This window comes from Cydia pomonella, chromosome 5, assembly GCF_033807575.1.
Source record: "Cydia pomonella isolate Wapato2018A chromosome 5, ilCydPomo1, whole genome shotgun sequence".
NCBI classification, from domain to species: domain Eukaryota; kingdom Metazoa; phylum Arthropoda; class Insecta; order Lepidoptera; family Tortricidae; genus Cydia; species Cydia pomonella.
Genome location: NC_084707.1, coordinates 26518956 through 26543153, shown reverse-complemented (window position 1 = coordinate 26543153; position 24198 = coordinate 26518956). Strand labels below are relative to the sequence as shown.

Genomic DNA, 24198 nt, shown 5'->3' with positions numbered 1-24198 from the left:
TAAGCAGTTTAATTTTTACAATAAATGAAAATCAAGAAACATAGTCGAAAAATTTGATTATTTGTGATTTGTTTATATAGTTTTTAACTAAATGCAGTTTTTTTTATACCGGAAATGAATTCTACGTTATTGATTTATCCGAAATTGATACCAAACATGACCCCTCCCCCCTCTCTCGGGCCCCAGAGGGGGAGCTTCCGAAGGCTCCCGATCTAAATCATCTTGCTTTGATATAAGGAAGCACTGTGCCAAGTTTCATGCTTTATTCAAGAAAAGTAAGGTTCTGCACTAAACACCCATACTTACTACAACCACCTGCGGCTACCGTGTGCTTCGCTGAGGTAGGTATTTTTTTTTTAAATATGGCTTTTTATTAATTTGCGAGTGTCATGTTGATTTATGTTAACAATAAACAAAAATTTCGGAACGCGAATTCTTATCAGAGCTACAGTTGCTAATCCAAATGAATACGAGTACTCCTGTAAATCAAAAGGGTTAGTCTGGGTTAGAGAAAACAATTCACAACTACTAGGTTAGTAATATTAGATATTAAGAAACATGAGGTAGGTATAAATGTCAACGTCGCGACCTATTTTTTTTAAATAATAATTTATAATAAGTCCCCCACCCCCCTAATAGTATGCGTAGAACAGAACGATACTATTTTATCTGTAACGTAGCTTTCTAAATATAGCATTTGTACCTACAACTATCATACAAATTAATCCAGTTCATTGTTTTTAAAGCCCAATTAAACACTTTGATTAATAATTTTATTTGAAGAATAATAATAATAAGCACGTTTTATACATATAATGGAAAATTATACCTGTTTTGGAATATATTGTATTAGAAAAAGACATATTAGAAATGGTTTCTGAACAGTGTCCTAGTTGAAAATGTTGAATGTCAAATCACAATCTAAAGTGTCAATTTGTCACTACATGTAGCAAGATGGTGTAATGTTTTTGCTCGATTCATTTTCGATTTATTAGAATGGAGTCTAATAATCCCGACGCCGCTATCGGCGACAAGTGTAACTTCAACGGGGGCTGCTCCCCGCCGCTCAAGAAACCGACCATGGACATTAATCACGCCAAAAATATTGATGACATATCTACGCCTTCAGAGTTAAAATTCGATGAAGGTATTGTAAACAACAGATGACTCCACTAACATTACTTTGGGTTTATTACTTCTTATTCAAATAACTTTACGCCTGCGACTGTGTTTATTTGTGTGGTATGGTTGTCATAAAAAATCGAAGTGAAAGTACTGGGATTAATTTTGTGTGACAGATTTTGACTTCGTGGATCCCGATATAACGGAGAAGAGGAGGGAGATAGAGGAGTGCCTGGATCACGTGGACGCGATCAGTCTGGAGCAGTGGCAGAACTTCGCCAAGAGTAAAGGTGGCCTCATCTGTGGTGAGAGTTAACAAGCCTTTAACCTAACCAATAAGTATTGACATCACCCATAGTTATAGTTTGCATCATAACAACAAATAATTATAGCTGCACTGTTTAATGACCAACACTTTAACCAAGTATCATGTTTGAAACCAATTTTACTCTGTTTGTATTAAGTATTCAGAGATGTACAAGATACCCTATAAAAAGTATCTAAAATACAAAATACAAGATACTAGGTAGTCAAGTATCCAAGATATCAGATACAAGATTGGAAAAGGTATTTGAAATACTAGATACAAGATACATATCTTCTAAATACTTTTTTAAGATAAAATACTTTTTGAAACAAAACTCAGTTTTCTTTGTTTTAATGTTTATTTACCTTAATACCTACAATGTATAACGTTTTTCTTAGTTTATAGCACAATCTGAATAGAACAAACCTCGAAATTTCTTGGACAGTCTTGAAATTTGTTATGTATGTAAATTAAAGGCCCCTTATTCATGTCCATACCATTTGACATTTGGGGACCTTGAGGAATCGCAGTCATCTTGGAAAACGTGTACCATCCTGAAGAAATTTGCGTTTTACTCAAAATATATGTTATCTAGATAAATATGTTGAGGGATAACATTAAGGCTTATTAAATTCTTCACAAAAACTCCAAAATATTTTTGTGAAGATATACATCCTGTTAAAGAAAATACTTGCTGAATCTAGGTTTAGCGCTTCAATTCAATTCAAATATACTTTATTCATGTAGGCCTAGCAACAAGCACTTATGAATAGTAAGACAGTATTACATATAATTATCTTAATCTAATTATCAGAGCAATTTATTGATGTTGTAAATATTATTCCATATATAATACTAATGAATATAATTCATAGATCAAATTTAATACTAAAACTTTCACAAAATACAGTCATACAAAAAAAATGTATAAAGAATACTAGTCTAGATTGTTTCTAGAATAAATTCTAAATGTCAAACAAATATAATAAAAACAACAAAGGCATATCCATTTCATCATCATTATTCAAATATAATAAATAATTAATCATTTCGAATCACAATTAATCCCACGTTGTTTTATCATTCATGTAGTCTTGTGTGGTATAATAAGCTTTAGAAATAAGTTTACGCTTTACATGATTCTTAAATTTATTAATTGGCTTATACACTTCCAGGGGACATTCTTTTAATAGGAAACTCTGAGGGATATGAATTCCACTTTTGTGTGTACATTTGTACGGTCACGTCTGAAAATATCGATGTGAAAAAAGTGCCAATTTTAAGGAACATTAATATGGATCCCAGAGATTGTATGTGTCAAATTTTATTACTGTCACTATTGTTTGAACCCCATTTAAGACACAATATTTAGCCCTAAACACTTTTCCTCTGATCATTTTAGTAATTTTGTATTGCATAGCACTCGTGTATCAATTATGGATCTACTGATGTCTGTTTTATTGAAATCCGTTCAATAATTCAGGTGCTAGAAGAAAAATATGATTTAATATTCTGTGTGCTCTCAAGGCGGCTGTACTGAATTTTCTTTAATAAAACAAGTGTAAACAGGTTGTGAAGGGCATTGCGATATGTCCTTTTTAAGAATCCAGACAGTATCCGAAGCTACAGGATGTAGGGAATCATCAGTACTTAAACCCATAACCCTACTTTCTGGTGAAGTCACAATCAAGTAAAATTAAAAGAATGTCCTGTGGAAGTGTACAAGCGCTAAACCAAGATTCAGCAAGTATTTTCTTTAACAGGATGTATTTTTTTTGCAAAGATATCTTGGATATTTTTGTGTATAATTTAATAATATTTAATGTTACACCATATTTTCCTATATAACGTAGATTTGAGTAAAACGCGAATTTATCCAGGATGTTACACATTTCCAAGATGGCTGCGATTCCTCAAGAACCCTAAATGTCAAATCGAATGGGAATGAGGAGCCTTTAATTTACATATATACCAAGTTTCAGGACTATCCAAGAAATTTCGAGGTTTCTTCTATTCCGATTGTGCTATTAAAGCATTTGACTAATTAGGCATTTAGATCTCGACTTTTTTGTGGATAGACTGTTTGAATCATACCACTTTTTTTATTAAAAAACCAGCCAAAAGCATGTCGGGCCATGCTCAGTGTAGGATTCCGTTTATGTAATTACCAATTTGTCACAATAGGCGGCCTTGAACGGGGGCTAAGCAGGTATTAGGTATCATATACAGCAGTGAGCTGCGAAATTGCAAGAAGAAATTATGAATGAATTCATTGATAATCGATCGCCATGCACTTTGCGGCTGATGGTGCACAACAAGCAATGGTTTGAAAGTCAGAGGGACACATATTTTTTGCTACCGGAGCGATTGATTCTGAAAAAAAATTTTTATCAAAAAATGTTTGTCAAAAACCCTTCTTTGTTTTGGAAGACCTATCCAACGACACATACACCATTGGGTTGAAGCGAAAAAAATATTGTACCCCCATTACGTCAACTACGTGTAAGGGAGGTAGAATTAGACCAAGCTAAGTTGGCAGTGATTCTGATAGCCTAGACGGTGCAGTGCAAGTGTTTTTTTTTTAAAACGTCATAATCTCATTGAAGTTTAACGTTTAAAATAACACTTGCACCGTCTGGGCTATCAAAATCGCTGCCAACTTAGATTGGTCTAACTCTACTCTAGAAATATTTCTTTCTAATATGTATTTTACATTTTTTTTGTCGTCACGATTGATTTTTATATCCATGCCAAATTGGTGATTTCTAGCACTAACAATCACGGAGCATAGCCTCGGACAGACAGACGTACAAACAAACGTACATGGCGAAACTTTAGGAGTCCCTAAAAACCGATACTCTTTGGAAATGAATGAACCCCTAGTAAGTAGGTAATGGCGACGTGGCCACAATGCGACAACAGTAGACAAAACCAACTGTCTGTGGCTTTCCATGACTAATGAGTCCTTATGCTCCATGTGGGCATGTGCATAAGGACCCTGTTCTAATGGAAGCCACGTCTTGCCACTGCAGACTCTTCGCTCTCCGGAACTAGAATTCAAACGAACATAGTTAAAAAGGGTTTTTATTAGTTTATTTTGTGTTATTTGCAATTCTGCAAGAGCAGTTTTACTTGCACTTCCCCATATTTATATAAGGTTGTTTAAATAGTGTTTTTATAAACAATGCAATTGATATTTTGGCTATACATACAAAGTACTAACATTTCTACTACATCCTGCTCGGAAACCCAAATGCGAATCAAAGCTAATCAGACGTCATTTAAATAAATATCACAAATGGATTACAATAAATTATCTTGAATAAACAGATGAGTATAGAAGAAAAATATGGCCACTATTGGTGGGCGTGACCACCGCGGAAATGACTGAACCCCCCCTCTCTGGACGAGCTATCTACACATAGTGAATATAATCAAGTGAGTATTATGTTTCCATTAGTACAAGTTTTATAGTCTAATATTGATTGATATTCAATACTTGCTCTTTGAGCCCCAACTTGTCGATCCCAGAAGTATTTTTTTTGGAACTTATGTACGAAATGTCATTTGATATTTACTTTACTGGTTGTCAGACTAATCCGACAAGACCTAGTTTTCCTTCTGGGTAAAAAGGTCAAATTACAGTACTTTAGTAAAAACTCGTTTTTATTTTTGCCAAGAGCAACTTCTAAAGTGACCATTAGTTGGGGGCGATTTATCTTTGTTATTATCGTGTGCAAGTTGTCAGGGTGTGAAGGTACCATACATTGTCGGTTGGTGTTGGTGGCAGGTGGTGCTGGACGTGAACCGGTCGCTGAAGCGATTCCCGCCCGGCATCCCGTACGAGCAGCGCGTGGCGCTGCAGGACCAGCTCACCGTGCTCATCCTGCGCGTCATCATCCGGCACCCGCACCTCAAGTACTACCAGGTACGTGCCTGTACCTGCCGCTCGCACGGTCAAGGCAAGACAGAGCTTGTCTGATACCTTTATGATATATGGTAATGGACTCATTTCATAACACGTCAAATTCATAACAACAATCAGTTGCTAGTATGACATTGAACCTGTCTTATTATATAAACGCGCTGTGATTTACTGCGGGGCTATCTGATTGCTTGTTAGTTGTAACTTAAGATTAAGTGACAATTAAATAAGTGACAAAAATCTTAGTTTGCAGACTGCTCATGGTAATCGCTTATGGTCGCTCGTATTCGTGTACACGTACAGGACATGTGTTCCAGCAACGTATTATAGGCGGGACATGATGACCTCTTGTAAATTAGAAGTAGAACTGTAGTAATGGAATGCTGCAGGGCTACCACGACGTGGCCATCACGCTGCTGCTGGTGTGCGGCGACCGCGCGTCGTTCCCGCTGCTGTGCCGGCTGTCGCACGGCCCCCGGGCTCCGCTGGCGCCCTTCATGCAGAGCACCATGGCGCCCACGCAGCACCTGCTCAACTACATGCTGCCGGTGCTGCGTCGCGCCGACGACACTACCGCCGGGTGCCTGGAGAAGTGAGTCCCCAATCTTTTTGAGCGCCTCGACCACAGAACTATATCGAGATAGAAGGAAAGAGTGTATTTCCCTCGCGTCGCCACACGGCTCCAATGCTCGCCGCGAACATCAATCGGCTCCCGACCGCTTTCCGCGTGAAACGTCAGGTTTCAAAATCAATATGGCGGTTTGTTCAATAATTAATTCTTCAAACACCACAAATAAAGTTGGAGCTGTTTTTTCTGGTATTTCCTTTCATCGGTAAGTACTCCTTATCCTAAAATATATATTATTTAATTAAAAAACTATTTTTAGTTTGTTGCCGTGTATTATTTTCATGTCAGGAGCTGGCGTGCGTTCAAAACCAGCTATGTAAAAAGTCTAATTTATCATTTTTTTCTTTCAAATGTAAGAATAGTGATGAATTTTCTCTCTCGAGTAGGTAAAATCGATTTTGAAATGAAAGGAAATAATAATTTCATTATTATATTATTATGTACCTACATAATATAGATAGTGAAAAGCAATAGTAGGTACATTGTATTAATAAATCATATAATTAAGGGCGGTAAACTAGATTTACGAACGAGTGGGAATTGAACAAACGAACAAACTTAATAGGTACGAATTCGTAATTCCTGTAACGCCCGTGGCACAATAATGTTTTTCATCACGGCTGTAATTAAACTGAAGGAAATAAATAAAACTTCAGCTTAATTAGAGCAACATTAGGGACGTACCGGACGTACATTAAAGCCCTAGGTCGACATTTATAATTTAGGGGCCGCATCGCCTACAAGGAACCTTTTAAGAGCAAGGGTGATGAAAATATCGTCCCATTTTGTCGCTTGCCATAAGGACGCGACGACGACGAGACGGACGGACGGGACGAGAGTTATATTTATACGAATAACCCTGTCAAAGCGTCTTTCTGGTAAGCGACAAAGTGGGAAGTTTTGTCGGCCTTGGACACATGATTAACAGGCTGGTTATGGTTCGGATTACCGCGTTCTAATTGATGCTTTTAAATCGTTATCACGCGGCTTATGTTTCCTGTCACTAAATGTCACTCATGACGTCAAAGTGTCTTCGCAAAATGTTACACCGAGCGGTCCCCTAACAAATCGATCAACTCTTTTCTTCTATCTCGATATAGTTCTGTGGACGCGACTGTAATCTTTAAATCTTAAGACACACAGACATTTCGTTCATTATTGTCATAAATTAATTATAACCTCTAAATCTCTATCCATTCTTAGCTCTCCCCTATTGTCGCCTACTTTGAGTTTGTAACTTTTGCTTTTCGGTATGGCATTATTCTCTAGGGTTTTTGATCAAATAAAAACTAGAAAAATGTTTGATTTGTGGACTAGGCACATCTCTTTTTAAAATGCTGTCTTGACTTGTAAACAACTAAGTTTAATTATTTTTTAACGATAATTGACAACATTTCATATTTCTGACCCTGTAATTTTATTGCTTCTCTACATTTTAATTGACACGAAGAATACGCTGATAGTTATTTTGTTTCAATGGGACTTGTATTTAATTTATTATTAATTATTTAATGTGTACTTATTCTAAAATGGCGTAAGTCCAGTTCTACGCTAGAAGCTAGTTTTGTCTCGATCGAAAGAAAAACTCATTAACAAGACGTTGTCATTGTCAATGTTTTAAACTGGTCCTTTGTTGTTTTAAAACAATTTTGATTTTGATATAATAACGGATACGTGAAGACGACACCTGGCTTTCATACAACGGACCGACAGATAAACACTAACGAATGTAAGTAAGGTAATTAAATATTTTATTTTTAACAAGCAGAAACGTCTGCGAACGCGAACGTTGCTATTAAGCTTAGAATAAATTTAAAAGTGGAAAAAAATACTGTCTTGGGTGAGACTTATTCAGAGGCCGTTGGTTCAAATTACTGTCTTGGGTGAGACTTATTCAGAGGCCGTGAGTTCAAATTACTGTCTTGGGTGAGACTTATTCAGAGGCCGTGAGTTCAAATTACTGTCTTGGGTGAGACTTATTCAGAGGCCGTGAGTTCAAATTACTGTCTTGGGTGAGACTTATTCAGAGGCCGTGAGTTCAAATTACTGTCTTGGGTGAGACTTATTCAGAGGCCGTGAGTTCAAATTACTGTCTTGGGTGAGACTTATTCAGAGGCCGTGAGTTCAAATTACTGTCTTGGGTGAGACTTATTCAGAGGCCGTGAGTTCAAATTACTGTCTTGGGTGAGACTTATTCAGAGGCCGTGAGTTTAAGTCTCACCCAAAACAGTAATTTTTTCCACTTTTAAATTAAATTAAATATTTATCTGACCAAACCAAAAAGGACGGAGGGGTGAGACCCATTGCGGTGGGGTCTACTTTACGACGTCTGGCATCAAAAATTGCGGTTAGACACTTTAGATCAAAATTGCAGTCCCTTTTTGAACCAGTACAGCTAGGTTTTGGCACGAAAGGTGGGTGCGAGGCAGCCGTCCATGCCCTAAGGACCTACCTTTCATTCGATGATTGTGAAATTGTAGTCAAAATTGACGTTAAAATGCTTTTAATTCGGTTAATAGGGACACTTTGCTGACAGAAGTTAAGGACAAAATTCCGGAACTGTACAATTACCTTTTCTTTTGTTATTCAGACTCGTCTAAATTAATGTACAAATCACATGAATTATCTTCTGAGGTTGGTTGTCAGCAGGGTGACCCTCTCGGGCCAGCAATTTTTAGTTTGGCTATAAATCCAATTATTAAAAATTTAAAATCAAAATTCAACGTCTGGTACTTAGACGACGGAACCCTAGGAGGCGACGTGAATACTGTGCTCTCTGATTTGTCTTTTGTTAGGAGCAGTTTCGAAAATATTGGTTTAGATTTGAATTTCAGCAAATGCGAACTCTTTATTCACAAATCTTCTTGTACTTTGACCGACTTAAAACCCAAATTTGACGATCTGGCTCCTAATATAAAATTGGTAGACAAGGATTCTCTTTGCCTCCTGGGTTCTCCTATATTTGAAGAATCTTTTCCTGATTATGTTTCTAACTCTATATCTAAATTCAAAAGTCACACGAATAGTTTACTCGAAATTAGCCCTCATTATGCTCTTGTGATTCTGAAATTCTGTCTTTTTGTCCCTAAATTTACATATGTGCTCCGCTGCTGTCCTTTTTGGAAACATCAAAATTTATTGTCGCCTATAGACGATTTGATCAAAATTAGTATAGAGACGATTCTAAACATTCAGCTGAGTGAGCCTTCCTGGTCTCAAGCGTCCCTCCCTATTCGGTTCGGAGGTTTAGGAATTCGCAAAATTTCCAGTGTGGCTTCCCCAGCCTTTTTGGCATCCATTAATAGCACGTCTGGTCTCATAGGAAATATCTTAAGGGCTTTGCCCACAAACTATGAGATTACGGGCTTTGAGGATGCTAAAAATGCTTTTAAAATTGCTTGCCCGGGCAAACAATTTCCAGACAACCCAAAATCACAAAGGAGCTGGGATAATATTTACTGTGATTTAACTTACAATACTCTTCTAAACAACTGTACGGGTCCAGATCACGCGAGACTTTTGGCGGTCGGAGCCCGGGAAGCCGGCTACTGGCTACATGCCCATCCTTCACCTAATACTGGTACTTTCTTGGATCCGACCTCCCTAAGACTGGCGACTGGTTTGCGACTCGGGGTTTCGGTATGTACGCCACATATATGCTCTTGTGGCACGGACGTGGACCGACTGGGACACCACGGATTATCTTGTCAAAAAAGTGCAGGTCGTTTTTCAAGACATGCGTCGCTTAATGACATAATCCGTCGATCTCTTGCCACCATCAATGTGCCTGCTCTTCTTGAGCCAACTGGCATTATCAGGGATGATGGCAAGAGGCCTGATGGGGTGTCCTTGGTTCCTTGGAGCTTGGGACGGATGTTAGTGTGGGATGCTACCTGCGTAGACACACTGGCACCGTCCCACCTCCAACGGACTAATGTAAAAGCGGGCGCAGCGGCGGAAAGCGCCGAAATTTTGAAACGTAATAAATATAAGAGCCTCGGTAGAGAGTACCATTTTGTACCTTTTGGCGTTGAAACTCTAGGTCCATGGGGTCCCAGCGCGCACAAGTTTTTTGGAGAAATCGCGAAACGTCTGGTTGACGTAACTGGTGACCGAAGAGCTGGCGGCTTCCTCGCACAACGTATCAGTATTGCGATACAACGAGGAAATGCCGCCAGCATCCTTGGTACAATGCCTCAAGGGCCTCTTTTAGATATAAGCTAGTTATAGTATTCATCTGTATATATCCATTATGTATATTGTTATTGTCAATAAATAGATTTATTATTTTTATCTGATATCTTCGATGAATTATTTTTGCAGTAGGTAACGGAAGAGACAATACTTGGTATACTTTGGAGGAGTATATATGAGTACCTCATCGATTCATAATTAGTGGATAGTAACTTAATTATGTAAATAAATTTCTCTTTGTTTTGAATTTAAATCAATACGTCGCATTTAATTGACAATGTCAAATCCAATATTATGAGTATGACAGTAATTTTTTTCTTGTGGCGAATGGCAAAGGCATTTCACCTAGTGTGCCGTAGAATTGGTAAAATTACAACTTTATTTCTATTCTTTTGTATTTCTTGTAATAAGCGATAATTCATTTTAATTTTTTAATTAAATTTATATAAATATATTGCAGTGTTCAGGAAGTATGTAAATGTATGTAAAATTTCAGGTGTTATAAAAATGAAATGTGGTCAATTATGGATAAAATGATATCCCATCAAAAACATAAATGTGAAATGAGAGCTAAGTTCAATATTAAGAACATGCGTCGTTGTTAAATTGAGACCTATATGTGTGCCAAATTCTAGCTCACTTGGGATGTAATTAAAGTCCAGGATTTGACATGGCTAGTTTTAACATATGTGCTGTATTATGTTTGTCTATGTTACTTTTCAAAAAAATAGTTTTTTTGGTATAAAAACTGAAACCCAATTGAATTAGAACTTGCCACCCATATATATCTCAACTCAATTCTTTTGCCGGCGAAGTCAACAAAAACGCATATTAATAATATTGAAATTAGCTCTCATTACACATTTATGTTTTTGATGGGATATCATTACTTTTTGTACAGAAATTATTTTCATTTGTCATAGTTGATTTCGAAACTAAAATTAATTTTTGCTATTACACAGTCTATAGACGCTTATTGTTATTGTTGTTATCCTACGGCACCCCAGAGGGATACACTACATTTTATATTATAACTTTGAATATAATTAGTTTGATATATCGTCATTTTGAATAACGTAATAAAAAGCATACTGCTATGTTGCCTAATCAACGACATACATAATGTTATTCTTGGTATAATGGTTTTACGGTATATTTATACTTCGTCTAGTATACACTGCCATAATGATTACATATTCTAAATAATGGGTACTTAATGATTCTCCGACAATTAATTCGCAGATTATCGATTCGCAGACAACGATTCGCCGAACATTGTTTCGCAGAGTGATTCATTTGTAGATGTAACTTTTGGTCGACTAACGTTACGCAGACTCTCGGTTCACATACAGTTCAGTTCGCTTCTGTGTAAATTAGCAGAATTATTATTGGACGATTTTCATTTGGCAGAGTACCTAATCTTTTCGTTTAAGGTGTGTTTAGTAAAAAATATTATCCTTTTTTTTACTATATGCGTTAAGCATAGTTTAGGTTTGAATCAATTTTTAACTTAAATATGAACAAAAGCATAGGTATTGTACAAACAGCAACACTCTTAACTGTCCACCGGTGGACCTTATGCCTTTTGTAATAAGGTCCACCGATGGACAGTTAACAGTGTGGGCCATCGTACCTATGCAATATAGGCTTTTAATATCTGGAAGACCGAGCCTTGCTCGGAAAATGTATAAAATTCAAAAATGCGTGTTGTCCCAGAGATACGACCTAGCTAGATCGATTTTTCGCCGCCCGAAAACCCTCATATAGCAAATTTCATCGAAATCGTTAGAGCCGATCCGAGATCCCCGAAATGTTTAAATATATATACCTAGGTGCCCTATTGAGCAGAGCCCAACTGGGGAAGTTCCTCCACCATACAGAAAATCGCAGTCCAATAACACTAGACCTTACTTATAGTGTTGTATTCCTGCCGGTGAGTAAGGCTAAGAGCTCAGAGGTGTTAGGGTCGGCCACGCGCTCATGTAAACCCCTCGAATTGCAGGCGTACATGCGCTACGGAGACTGCTTACCACCAGGAGGGCCGTATGGTTGTTTGCCACCGATGTAGGATAAAAAAGATGACTGGCAAACAATCGTAACGTTTAATGTGTGTGTGAGGCAGAGCGGGTGTGGGCACGATGTTCGCGCTGCCGTGGTACCTGACGTGGTTCGGGCACTCGCTGAACCGCTACGCCGACGTGGTGCGCCTGTACGACTACTTCCTGTGCGCGCCGCCGCTGTTCCCCGTCTACGTCACCGCCGCCGTCGTGCTGCACCGCCGCCGCGAGGTGCACGCCTGCGACGCGGACATGGCCATGCTGCACTGCCTGCTTTCGAGGGTCAGTTATTTCTGCATATTGCACATTGTATAACGTGTCATTCTTTGCATACTTAAGGCCTCCGTTTGCCAAAAAATATTTTGTACGTCTGTTTGTCTTTATTATTTTATTATATTTTGTGAGTCGATTCGATAATTGTGTTGAATTCATTTTGTGGATTCAGTTTTTGTTTCAATTTTCATAACGGTGAGACCATGGGGGTTCGCACGGTCTATATTTTACACGGCCACTAATGACAATAAGTCAAGTGTCGTTTCTGTTTCAGCTGCCGGACGACCTGCCGTTCGAGGAGATCCTGGCGACGGCGAAGACTCTGTACGACGAGAACGACCCCGCCGACCTGGAGCCCGAGGTCGACGCGCTCGAGAGGAGGGAGTGAGTATAGCGCAGGCGGACTCAACTATTTTGTTATACTTACCGGTCGGCCCTCGATGTGGGTCGGAATGTTTGGTACTTTGTTGTATAAATTGAAATGAATAATGAGGTATAAAAAAAGTGGGGGTGCTCAGTGTCCCTTACAATTTCGTCAATACATAATTCCCGTTTTGATCACAGAGAAGAGCAGCGTTTGTTGGACGAGGAGCGCCTGAAGCGGCGCCGCGCCGCCGCCGCCGCCGCGCGGAACCCGACGCTCGCCGTGCGCATACAGGTAGTTCACTGCTCGGACTGTCTGTCGACATCGCCCCGTAGAGTGATGCCATACTTAATGGTAAAACTTACATAAACATAATCAAATGTAGCTTTTATAACCCTCTCGAGACCCAGAAGCGTTTGTTTTGTTTTTGATTTTGGAACCTTTAGTTACTCTATCAAAGTTCAAAGTAGATTTTGGAATATCGTCGGGGATAGTGCAATACCGCGTAACTAACAAATGCAGGGAGGTCCAATTACCTTGGACATTGTTTGAATTTCGAATTCTTTCGACTTTGTTAGTTGCGCGATATTGCACTATCCCCGACGATATGTACAAAAAATTGTACGCGGGGTCTCAAGTTCCGGTTTTCTAGGATAGCGGTGCCCTCGTATAGCGGCCGTAATACGGCGGTGGAACGACGTCACTAGATCGTCGTCCGTGTAAACAGTGGCGCGGTTTCCTAGAGGGCGGTGATTAAAGGAACATGCGTAATATTACGGGCGCTACACGACGGCACCGCCACCCGAGGAGACCGGAGCTCCAGGAGGTTTAACGTGTCGGTGTTCCCCGGCAGCGCACGGTGCGGCGCTACGCGCCGGCGCTGCCGCGGCGCGCGCTGCTGGCCGCGGCCGCCGCGCTGCTCGGCGTCTACGTGCTCTACCGCCCCGACCTCTTCAACAGGTAGCGCCACGCCTATCCCTTCGTCGTGTTCCGGCTCTAGCGCGGCCCCCTCCTTCCCTTTGCGAATGTGAATAATCGAAACTGACGTCCGACTCGAAAACTATTATTTATAATACTATGTTTTTCTCTAGACGACTCACTTTAGGTACGGCAATAATATTTGATCTTATACTATCCGCGAGTTTAGTCCCGTCGATACGATTGACTTGAAGTATTTGTACGCGAAACGAACTGAAAACGCTACGTCCTACATTTCCCTCTCTTCGGCTCGTACTATCGTAAAGTTTGACTTGTCGACGTTTGACGAACCAAACGAGGCGTGTCTGTTAATCTGTCGGGTTATACATACTAATTTCGAAATTCGACTCGATAATTTCTTTGTAATCAACATTTTTGAACAAAACTGATGATTTACAAGTTTTTTATTGATTCCGATTACATCAGTACTGAGGCGAGTGAACCGATCGACTTATGAGAAATACACTTTAACGATGATGTCTAATTTTATTTATTTATTTATGAATACGTTTTTTTTTTGAAAAATTATACTTTTTTGAATATATCGGAAAAAATCCACAACATAACATGTTTCTGGATACACAATTAACGAGAAATATGACGTTTGTAAGTTATTGGTGTCACTTGCTAAGTGCTGAAACAGAATCATGTATCAAACTTTCTAGACTTAAGAGTTTCTTTTCTTGTACATATTGTAACTTGTTATGCTTGTTATGAAGTTTGTACACGGATGACGTTTACAATCGTTGACGAGGGAACTCTATGTTCGTTAATATACACCATCCACACCAATGAAATGTTGAATAATCGCTTCTCGTATACATTTTAAGTTTAGAACACAGAATTAGCCACTTTGACAAAATATAAATGCCTTATAAATATAAGCTTAAAAAATATGCTAATTAGGAATGGTAACGATTACTTACGATACACGAACTGTAAGCATATTGTAAACATGAATCTAAAAAATCTTGCAAATGGGAGAATCAACTTGTTAGCGTCACTCGTTGCCATGGTTACGATTAGTTGTCCAGGGGACAAAAGTTCATTGAAATACTGATTTTATGGTACTTAAATGTATTAAACTTGCGTTTTTGTGGTCGTTATAACCAATGTCCATGGCCCCCTACTAAGCATGTTAATAGAACGACATACAACGTCTCTTCAAACAAACTGTGCAACAAAACAAAAAAAGTTGATTCACCCAAATATGTACTAAACTGTAGTACACATGTTAAAATGATGTGGGTAATTCTGTGATGGAGTTCTGCAGTATAATAATATTATTATATTAAAATAGAATCGTGCTAGTTTCATGTTCATCCATCAGCTAGGTTAAGACTTTACTTATTACTGAGTGTTGAGACCAGGGATCGGAACCGGTTTTTTGCAAAAACATCGAAATAACCATATATTTCGGTTTATTTTATACTCTAAATGTAGGACTCAGTTGTGTTTTCAGATAACGACTTCGTATTATTAGATTGCCTAATTAGAAATGAAGTAATTAACAAAGAACGAAAAAATACCGTTTTCGTTCCCATACAAAAAATACCGGTTTCCGATCCCTGGTTGAGACTTGGCGTCGGTAACGATGCCCGGAGCGGACGACAATTTGATTGTGAATGAAAGGACGTTTTAGTGTATAGTGTAGTGGGGATCATTACAAGTTGGTGGCAAGCTATGCGTAGACGTAAGGCTGGCGATAACAAAGTCATTTCTCGCGCGAAACAGAACGAAGAGAACATTAGGTATAAGAAGTTATAAATAGTTAACAGTTGAACAACTAATGACCCACTGGAAACAATAATGATTGGAGGCTAAAACTGTTACCAAATGAGAATATTGATGTCGAAATTAATTATATTTTGTAGAATATTCCTTGATAATTAGCGATATGAATTTTAAATTTTCCGCTTGTATTGTATTCTATCAACATGTGATATTTAATTTGATACTAATTAGTGATTGTGTAGGGTACCTCACTTAATTTCATTCCTCATTAAATATTTCTTTTAGATATAAATAAATTGAGAAATGTAATTTCGTTAATTGCCGAGAGATAATCAGTGTATAGCTCTCATAACAAAAATTACATTGCTATATAGTCGGTGTATCTGCTATCGCTGTGACAATTCCCTGATCGTTCTTCCACCTTATTCCAACGAGATAAGGTCCACCGACGCGATGGTCAAGAGGGTCAGTTAACGTGAGTTATATTGCTGAAGTGCATTTGTGTATTCAGAATCCAAACCTAATGTGAAACCAGTTTTGCCGTTGTAAGAATTATCTAATAATAAAGTACCATCAAACGTATATTATAAATTATATATTTAGGTATCTATTAAGTAATACTATATGGTAAAATTACCACAGAAGGTAACTTTGCCACGTTTGACGGTAATTCCTGTATACATGGTGTATCAATACCAGCACTGATGTCCATCGGCAGGCCCTATCTTGTTACAATAAGGTTGACATACATATGACTGGTTAGTTGTCGACGACGAATATATATGTCCCATATGTCGTTTTACATTATGTACGGCGCCTAGGGGTAGCGGTTAGTCGGTCGGTCAGGACGCTACTAACGTTACACAAATGCGGTTACTTACAGTGCAGAGGTATTGAGCATTTATTATTTGTAATTACTATTCTAGAATCATTCAAGTTAGATCAGATTGTATTGTATTCATGCGAAGCTTGACCTTGTGTCTTTGCGAATATAACGTGCACGATGTTGATAAATTGTAAGAAAGTATGTTTCAAAATTCATAATGCACTTAGGTTTTAGTACAGGTAAAATAAGACTAAATATGGCAACTTGGCGGCAAAATATGTACATCGATAATAATTTGTTTATGACCTTTATCTTGGCACTAGAAATGAGGATCTGCCGAATCCTATCAAAGTTTAAGGGGTCCGACCCCCTTTTAGGGGGGTATGTGCAGGTATGATTATGGTTTCATTCGATTCAGCGCAAAAAATGACACGGAAATAACGCCTCACTTGCCTAGTTTGTAAAATGTGCATGTTTGAAATGAACCCCCCTTCCACCTACCCACATACCCCCGAAAAGGGGGTCGGACCCCTAAATTATGATAGGACTCGGCAGTTCCTCATTTTTAGTACCAAGATAAAGATACAAAACAAAGTTTCATCTATGTACATATTTTGCCGGCTTTTTCCTGTAGTATTTAAGATGATTTGGGTATTGCACCGCTTATATTTATTTATTATTTCACTCATACTCATAATTTCGTGTAAGTGGAGTTTCGTTTTGTATATAAGGTATGTTATTCCGATATTTATTTCATGAAATGAAAACCCTTGTGATTGAAAGATCTTTTGTGTGTTCGCGGGAATCGTTTAATCTTTAGTTAATTTGTTTGTAAATAATGGGAGTGGATTTAGTTTTAAGTGAGATGTTACCTGTCAGTAAGTAGTGGCCGACATGCTGTGTCGGTGGCATTGAGGTAAATGTGCAAAACGTGAATCCAAACTTTCTCAATTTTTTTTTCAATGACACCGAGTTACGGTATTTCGATTTTCATTCTGTGCGTCGAGTCAAAGTGACACTAGTATAAGGGTCACGAGTCGAATCCTGGCTCTGTTCAAGGATCGAGGCGTTAATTTCAAAGGGTCTAGCAGGCTAAGCGAACAAGAAGTGCCCCCAACGACGGATTTTGTCGATATTTCTGGTAGTGTACTGTTAGGTCCTAAGGACCCTCCATGCTTAACATCAGACCTCGATTCTCTTTTGTTTGCGAGTTATTCAGGATAACGTAAAATAATTAGGGTATCATTGAAAGTGTCATATTTTATAAACGATTCAAGTTACGTGAACCAAACAAAATTATATTTGATAACAATAAAAAAAACTACAAAATGCATATTTTTTACCAGCATCCTGTCCTTAAACTTCATTGCAAAAAATATAAATATTTTTTTCCTTCCAATTTTTTTTTTACTTTTCGCGGAGGTACACCTCCAAAAAAAATATGCATGAGTAGCCACTAATTCCCACTACATACACATATAAAAATATTTGCACAAATGTTCGTGCTTCATGTCAAAAAAAAACGATTCTCCAATAAGTAGTCACTGGCATTATATGTACAGATAGAAGTACATGAACGATGACGTGTCAGCTTTAATAACATCTGACACATAATATTATCTGCATTTGTTTTTTGCATTTTGTAGTGGAAAATGGAAAACATTAAATGCAAGTCTTGTAAAAAAACATTAAAAAATATCCGTGGGAAACAAAAATGCATAGAAACAGAGCAAGAGGCTGATTTATATAGCAAATGCAGTAATATGTTAATTTGCATAAATTATTTATTGTGTGGTAAGTGTCGACTTTTAGTGTATTTATAAACATAAAGCAGTAGGTTGCAAACGCAGAGCCAGCATCGCCAAAACATAAAGCAGTAGGTTGCAAACGCAGAGCCAGCATCGCCAATTGTATTTTAAGTGTAAGTCTCTGGACTTTTATAGTGCTACCTGCAGTGTGCTACTATTAATTATTGTAACAAAAAAGTCTTAGTCCAATTAGTTATTATTTTTGTTTGTTTTGTATAACTTGCGATGCTCACTGATTTACTTTTGATTTAGTATATATTCTCATTAAGTGAAATGTAAAATTTCTTTTGAGAAATAAAGTTCTTTAAACAATTGTTGTGCATGTACTCGCAGAAGTTGATGCTACTGCTTTATGTTTATACACTAAAAGCCGACACTTACCACACAATAAATCATTTATGCAAATTAACATATTAGTGCATTTGCTATATAAATCAGCCTCTTGCTCTGTTTCTATGCATTTTTGTTTCCCACGTATATTTTTTAATGTTTTTTTTACAAGACCTGCACTTAATGTTTTCCATTTTCCACTACAAAATGCAAAAAACAAATGCAGATAATATTATGTGTCAGATGTTATTAAAGCTGACACGTCATCGTTCATGTACTTCTATCTGTACATATAATGCCAGTGACTACTTATTGGAGAATCGTTTTTTTTTTTGACATGAAGCACGAACATTTGTGCAAATATTTTTATATGTGTATGTAGTGGGAATTAGTGGCTACTTATGCATTTTTTTTTGGAGGTGTACCTCCGCGAAAAGTAAAAAAAAAATTGGAAGGAAAAAAATATTTTTATTTTTTGCAATGAAGTTTAAGGACAGGATGCTGGTAAAAAATATGCATTTTGTAGTTTTTTTTATTGTTATCAAATATAATTTTGTTTGGTTCACGTAACTTGAATCGTTTATAAAATATGACACTTTCAATGATACCCTAATTATTTTACGTTATCCTGAATAACTCGCAAACAAAGAGAATCGAGGTCTGATGTTAAGCATGGAGGGTCCTTAGGACCTAACAGTACACTACCAGAAATATCGACAAAATCCGTCGTTGGGGGCACTTCTTGTTCGCTTAGCCTGCTAGACCCTTTAATATCTGACCAAAATCACAAACTTAGGTTTTTTAATTATTAAAGTAGTCAAACTTTACATTACAAATACAAAGCGTGATGTAAAGCTGGATGCAGGCTACATCTCTACGCAACGAGGAGTCAAGCCGATCTGAAATACGTTAGGAGCCGAAAATTAGAGTAGCGCTCCGTTGGATGCGGTCTGAAGGGAGGTGCTGGTACTGTGGTACCTGCCGGCAGATGGAGCAGTGGCCCATAAGTGGGCGGACCTGCGCCTTATAAAGCTGATATGTGGATGTGGGATCTATGGTGAGAGACCTAAGCTCAGAGTTAGCGATAGCATACGAGGGTTGCTACTTATATATCCGGAAACAAAAAAACAAACAAACGTACACGGCTGAAAATGGTTTTATCGTTTTTCAAAGTATTCCCCTTGATGATCTATGCACTTTTGCATTCGTGTGAACCAATTTTTGAAGCACTTCTGCCACTCCGCCTGAGGTACCTCCATAACGTGTTGTTTGAATGCGTCGACAGCATCTTCAGCGGTCGAAAATCGTTGACCGCGTAATTTATTTTTTATATTGGGAAATAAATAAAATCATTGGGTGCCAAGTCAGGGCTGTACGGCGGATGACCCGTTAATTCCACATTTTGACCTTCCAAAAATAGAGTTGCTTCGCGTGACGTATGACAGCTGGCATTGTCATGATGAAGAATGATTCTTCGTCGCTGGTTAGTTTTACGAATTTGTTCAAATACTTCCGGTAAGCAAATGGTCGTGTACCAATCTGAATTAACCGTTTTACGGTTTTCTAGTGGCACTGTAGCTACATGGCCATTAATACCGAAGAAGCAGGCCACCATTTGTTTCAATGTACTTTTTGCACGAGTAACTTTCGTAGGGTTCGGCTCATTTTGAAACACCCATACCGTTGATTGTTGCTTCGTTTCGGGATCGTATGCATAGATCCAGGATTCGTCACCTGTATAGATGTTATAAACGGCCTTTGAGTCACCACGGTTATATTTTTATAATATTTTATTGCACCATTCGACGCGAGCATCTTTTTGCTCCTTAGTTAAGTTGTGCGGTATCCAACGCGAACAAATTTTTTTTACAGCTAAATGATCATGTAATATGCTATTAATGCTAGTCATAGAAATACCCAGAGTCGCCTCTATCTCGCGGTACGTAACATGTCGGTCGTCCATTATAAGTTTTCGAACAGCCTCAATATTTTGTGGTACTACGACCGATTTCGGGCGTCCTGCCTTAACTTCGTCCGTAAGCATACTACGTCCACGATTGAACTCACTAAACCAGTGATACACAGTAGTTTTAGATGGAGCTTCATCACCAAAAGTTGAAGTTAGTTGATCTATGCACTGTTGTTGCGTTAAACCACGCCGAAAATCATAATAAATCATAGAACGAATATTTTTACGAGTGAGTTCCATTCTTGCAGCGAGATGACATTTAAAACCCGTCAAAAACAAAACACTAGCGTTAATAAGAAAGAAAAAATATACCGGCCAGTACTTAAAAAAGTTCAAATTTTACCATGGAGGTCAAATATACTATTTAAGAAGATTGTAATCCCGGTTTCCGGATATATAAATAGCAGCCCTCGTAAGCATGGACAGACAGGCCTCGATCTTCATGGCATTGCTACTCTTTCGAATAGACTGAGTTCTGCAGCTTTTGCAGTAAGCAAAATCCGTCAGTTAACTGATGTCAAAACAGCTCGATTAGTATATTTTAGTTACTTCCATAGCATTATGTCATATGGTATTTTACTATGGGACAGTGCTTCAGAGATAAATACCATTTTTATTCTGCAGAAGAGGGTTATTCGAGCAATATATAAAATGAACCATAGAGACTCACTTAGAGATAAATTTAAGGAAATTGACATAATGACAGTGCACTGTCAATACATTTATGAGAATATTCTGTATGTACATAAAAATATTGCCGATTTTAGGAAAAATGGTGACATTCGTAATATTAATACTAGAAATAAACATAAGCTCGCAGTGCCCTTCAATCGGGCCCATAAAAATAAAAAAATCATTCATGGGTAATTGTGTAAGATTTTATAATAAACTTCCAAACCATATTACTGAATTATCAATTAATAAATTTAAAAATCATGTAAAGCGTAAACTTATCTCTAAAGCTTATTATACCACACAAGACTACATGAATGATAAAACAACGTGGGATTCATTGTGATTCGAAATGATTAATTATTTCCTATATTTGAATAATGATGATGAAATGGATATTCCAATTTATCTACTTCCTTTGTTGTTTTATTTTTTATTTTATTTGTATGACATTTAGAATGTATTCTAGAAACATTCTAGACTAGTATTTTTTTATACAATTGTTTTTTTTTTTGTTTGACGATATTTTGTGAAATTCTTAGTATTAAATTTGATCTATGAATTATATTCATTAGTATTATATATGGAATTATATTTACATCAATAAATTGCTTAAGATAATAATATGTAATACTGTCTGACTATTCATAAGTGCTTGTTGCTAGGCCTACATGAATAAAGTGTATTTGAACTGAACTGAGCATCAGAAGTCTCCGCACACTTATTAATGGCGAAGACTTCTGTCTGGAAGATCTAGGCCTGTCTGTCCATGCCGATGCTAGCTCTGAACGTTGGTCTCTCACCTTAGATCCCACATCCTACATTATTGCCTTTCTGAGAACCGTCCTTTTACAATATGTGGCTTCTCTCTTAAGACTTACTGATCACTTATGGCAATTAATTTGCAATGACTTGATTTATAACAGTTGTTCTCATAGTAATACCCCAGTTCATATTAGTACATGTTAGTACTAATTATGAAGAAAACCTGTTAAAACTCCGTTTTTTTTGGCAAATAGTATCAACTGTTGTTTTTTGCAAAGAGTATTACTGAAATGTTCTGCCGCCAGAGTGCAGCACTAGCACCTTTCGTAAACCATATAGAGTAAATTATACATACTGTGCCTTAAACTGTTTTTGACAAGTTTATACAGATAATAAATTATGACATTGATGCATCAAGACGGTTTGTTTACACTAAATTCGATTTTCGCTTTTTCCGGTAGGCTTTGGCCTACCGGAAAAAGCGAAAATTGAAATTTAGTTCATCAGTCAAATATGCAAGAGTGATTTAGATAAACAAATTAAGATTTTCCTGTTTCGCTGTAGACCTTCAGATTGTGATGGATTGTGGTAGTGGCGCCCCCTACGCAGAGTTTCGCGTAATATTTTGCAGGGAGCACAATTCTTTTTTTGCTTGCCTATACGGTTTCATAGTCCTCCAGGAACAACAAATAACATACCAAAAATCTAGCTTTACATCACGCTTCGCGTTTTTATAAGATTTCACCGCTTTATACAGTGTGTCCCTAGCCATTGGACTAAGCCGAAATGTACATATGCATTAGGGTATTTAGAACCAGTGTACAAAGTATCATAACAGCCGGTGTAGCGGTTTCGAAGAAATTAACGAATTACCATTTTTTACTTTGGAGCAGCCTGTATTTGTTAGTAGCTCCTAAGGTAATATCCTCGAAGAATAGTATGGAACCTTCTTCAACCTTTTTGATTATCTTTTTTATTTATGACCAATGAGCGGAATTCTTCATAGCAAAAATCAAACTGTCAGAGGGATTGACCTAACTGTTTTATCGACTTATCGATAAATATTTGTCACTTAACGAAACATAGGTGTCCCTAATTAGCTGACCGCCACTGTATTTTGGTATACTAGTAAAGAATAAAACAGAAAATACTTTTATGATGTAAATGAACGTAACATTTAGAGCAATATATTGTGGAAGAATCTTCTTTGAAACTGAAATAAGAATCTTTCTGTATCCATTTTTTATTGTTTTCTTTTAGGATTAACCATTTTAGTAATACGGCATGGAAATCACTCATGAAAACTCAAGTGACATAAATGACATATGTGACGCTGACATGATTTACTTTAATACGGAGATGCAAGTTGCTTATCAAAGAGGTCAAATGTTACAGAATAATCTTTTAAGTTGATTATGGATACCTAATGCGATATTATTCCGTAACATCGATAAAACAGTTAGGTCAATCCCTCTGACAGTTTCATTTTTGCTATGAAGAATTCCGCTCATTGTTTATGACACTAATAAGCTTCTGACTTTTGAAAAATGTTATCATTATCAAATATTTTGAATAAATTGTCAAAAACACTGCCAAAGATTAACACAGTGCGTTTCTTTTTGTTGTCGATTATTGCGAATAACTTTTGTTCGAAAAAATTATTTTTTCATCTTTTGTTCTAATTTAAAAAATATTAGATGATGAAAATGTCAGAGCATTCCTGAGAAGTAACCCTACGTGGGATTTCAGGGTTTGTCCAAGGGCAAAGGTCACCCTGTATAATTTAATTTTTAACTTTTAACACTAGTTCGTTTGAATATAACCACGAACGGCTATACTCACATTGGTTTAAGAAATAGACAGTATTTATTTTATTGTATGTCCTTTTGGTACTACTTTTATATATGATATGCAAACTTGTATTAGGACTTAAATGGTTCGTTTCAAGCTGGCGTTGAAAAATGGTGTCTAAGTATATGGTCGTAAGGTCTCCAAGGGCAGTTCGAACGACCATTACATAAAATTAGTATTAAAGTAAGCTTTATACGGCGCTATGTAAAGTTGTGCCGGTCTGTACGCGTGGGTATAGACGCGGGTGTGGACGCGGCACGTGACGTTAATACACGTTTATTACGAGCTCGTGTTTCATTGGCTGCATGTGTTGCTGTACGTTGTTTGTTTGTGGTTGCAGGCGACGGGAGCTGGAGCTGTGAGCTGAGGAGGTGGGGGAGGGGGGGGGGGGAATA

The 24198-nt window shown here is 37.5% G+C and overlaps 1 protein-coding gene across 1 annotated transcript; it reads left to right on the top strand.

Annotated features, from left to right (window-relative positions):
- The first annotated feature begins 891 nt into the window (after positions 1-891).
- LOC133518172 (TBC1 domain family member 20) lies at positions 892-24186 on the top strand. Its single transcript, XM_061851803.1, is given in 11 exon segments — positions 892-1147; positions 1299-1427; positions 4760-4821; positions 4823-4867; positions 5220-5357; positions 5744-5946; positions 12299-12515; positions 12781-12890; positions 13071-13164; positions 13724-13830; positions 24144-24186. Coding segments are annotated over 11 exon segments (1278 nt in total). The 5' UTR covers positions 892-996; the 3' UTR covers positions 24166-24186.
- The last annotated feature ends 12 nt before the right edge of the window (positions 24187-24198 follow it).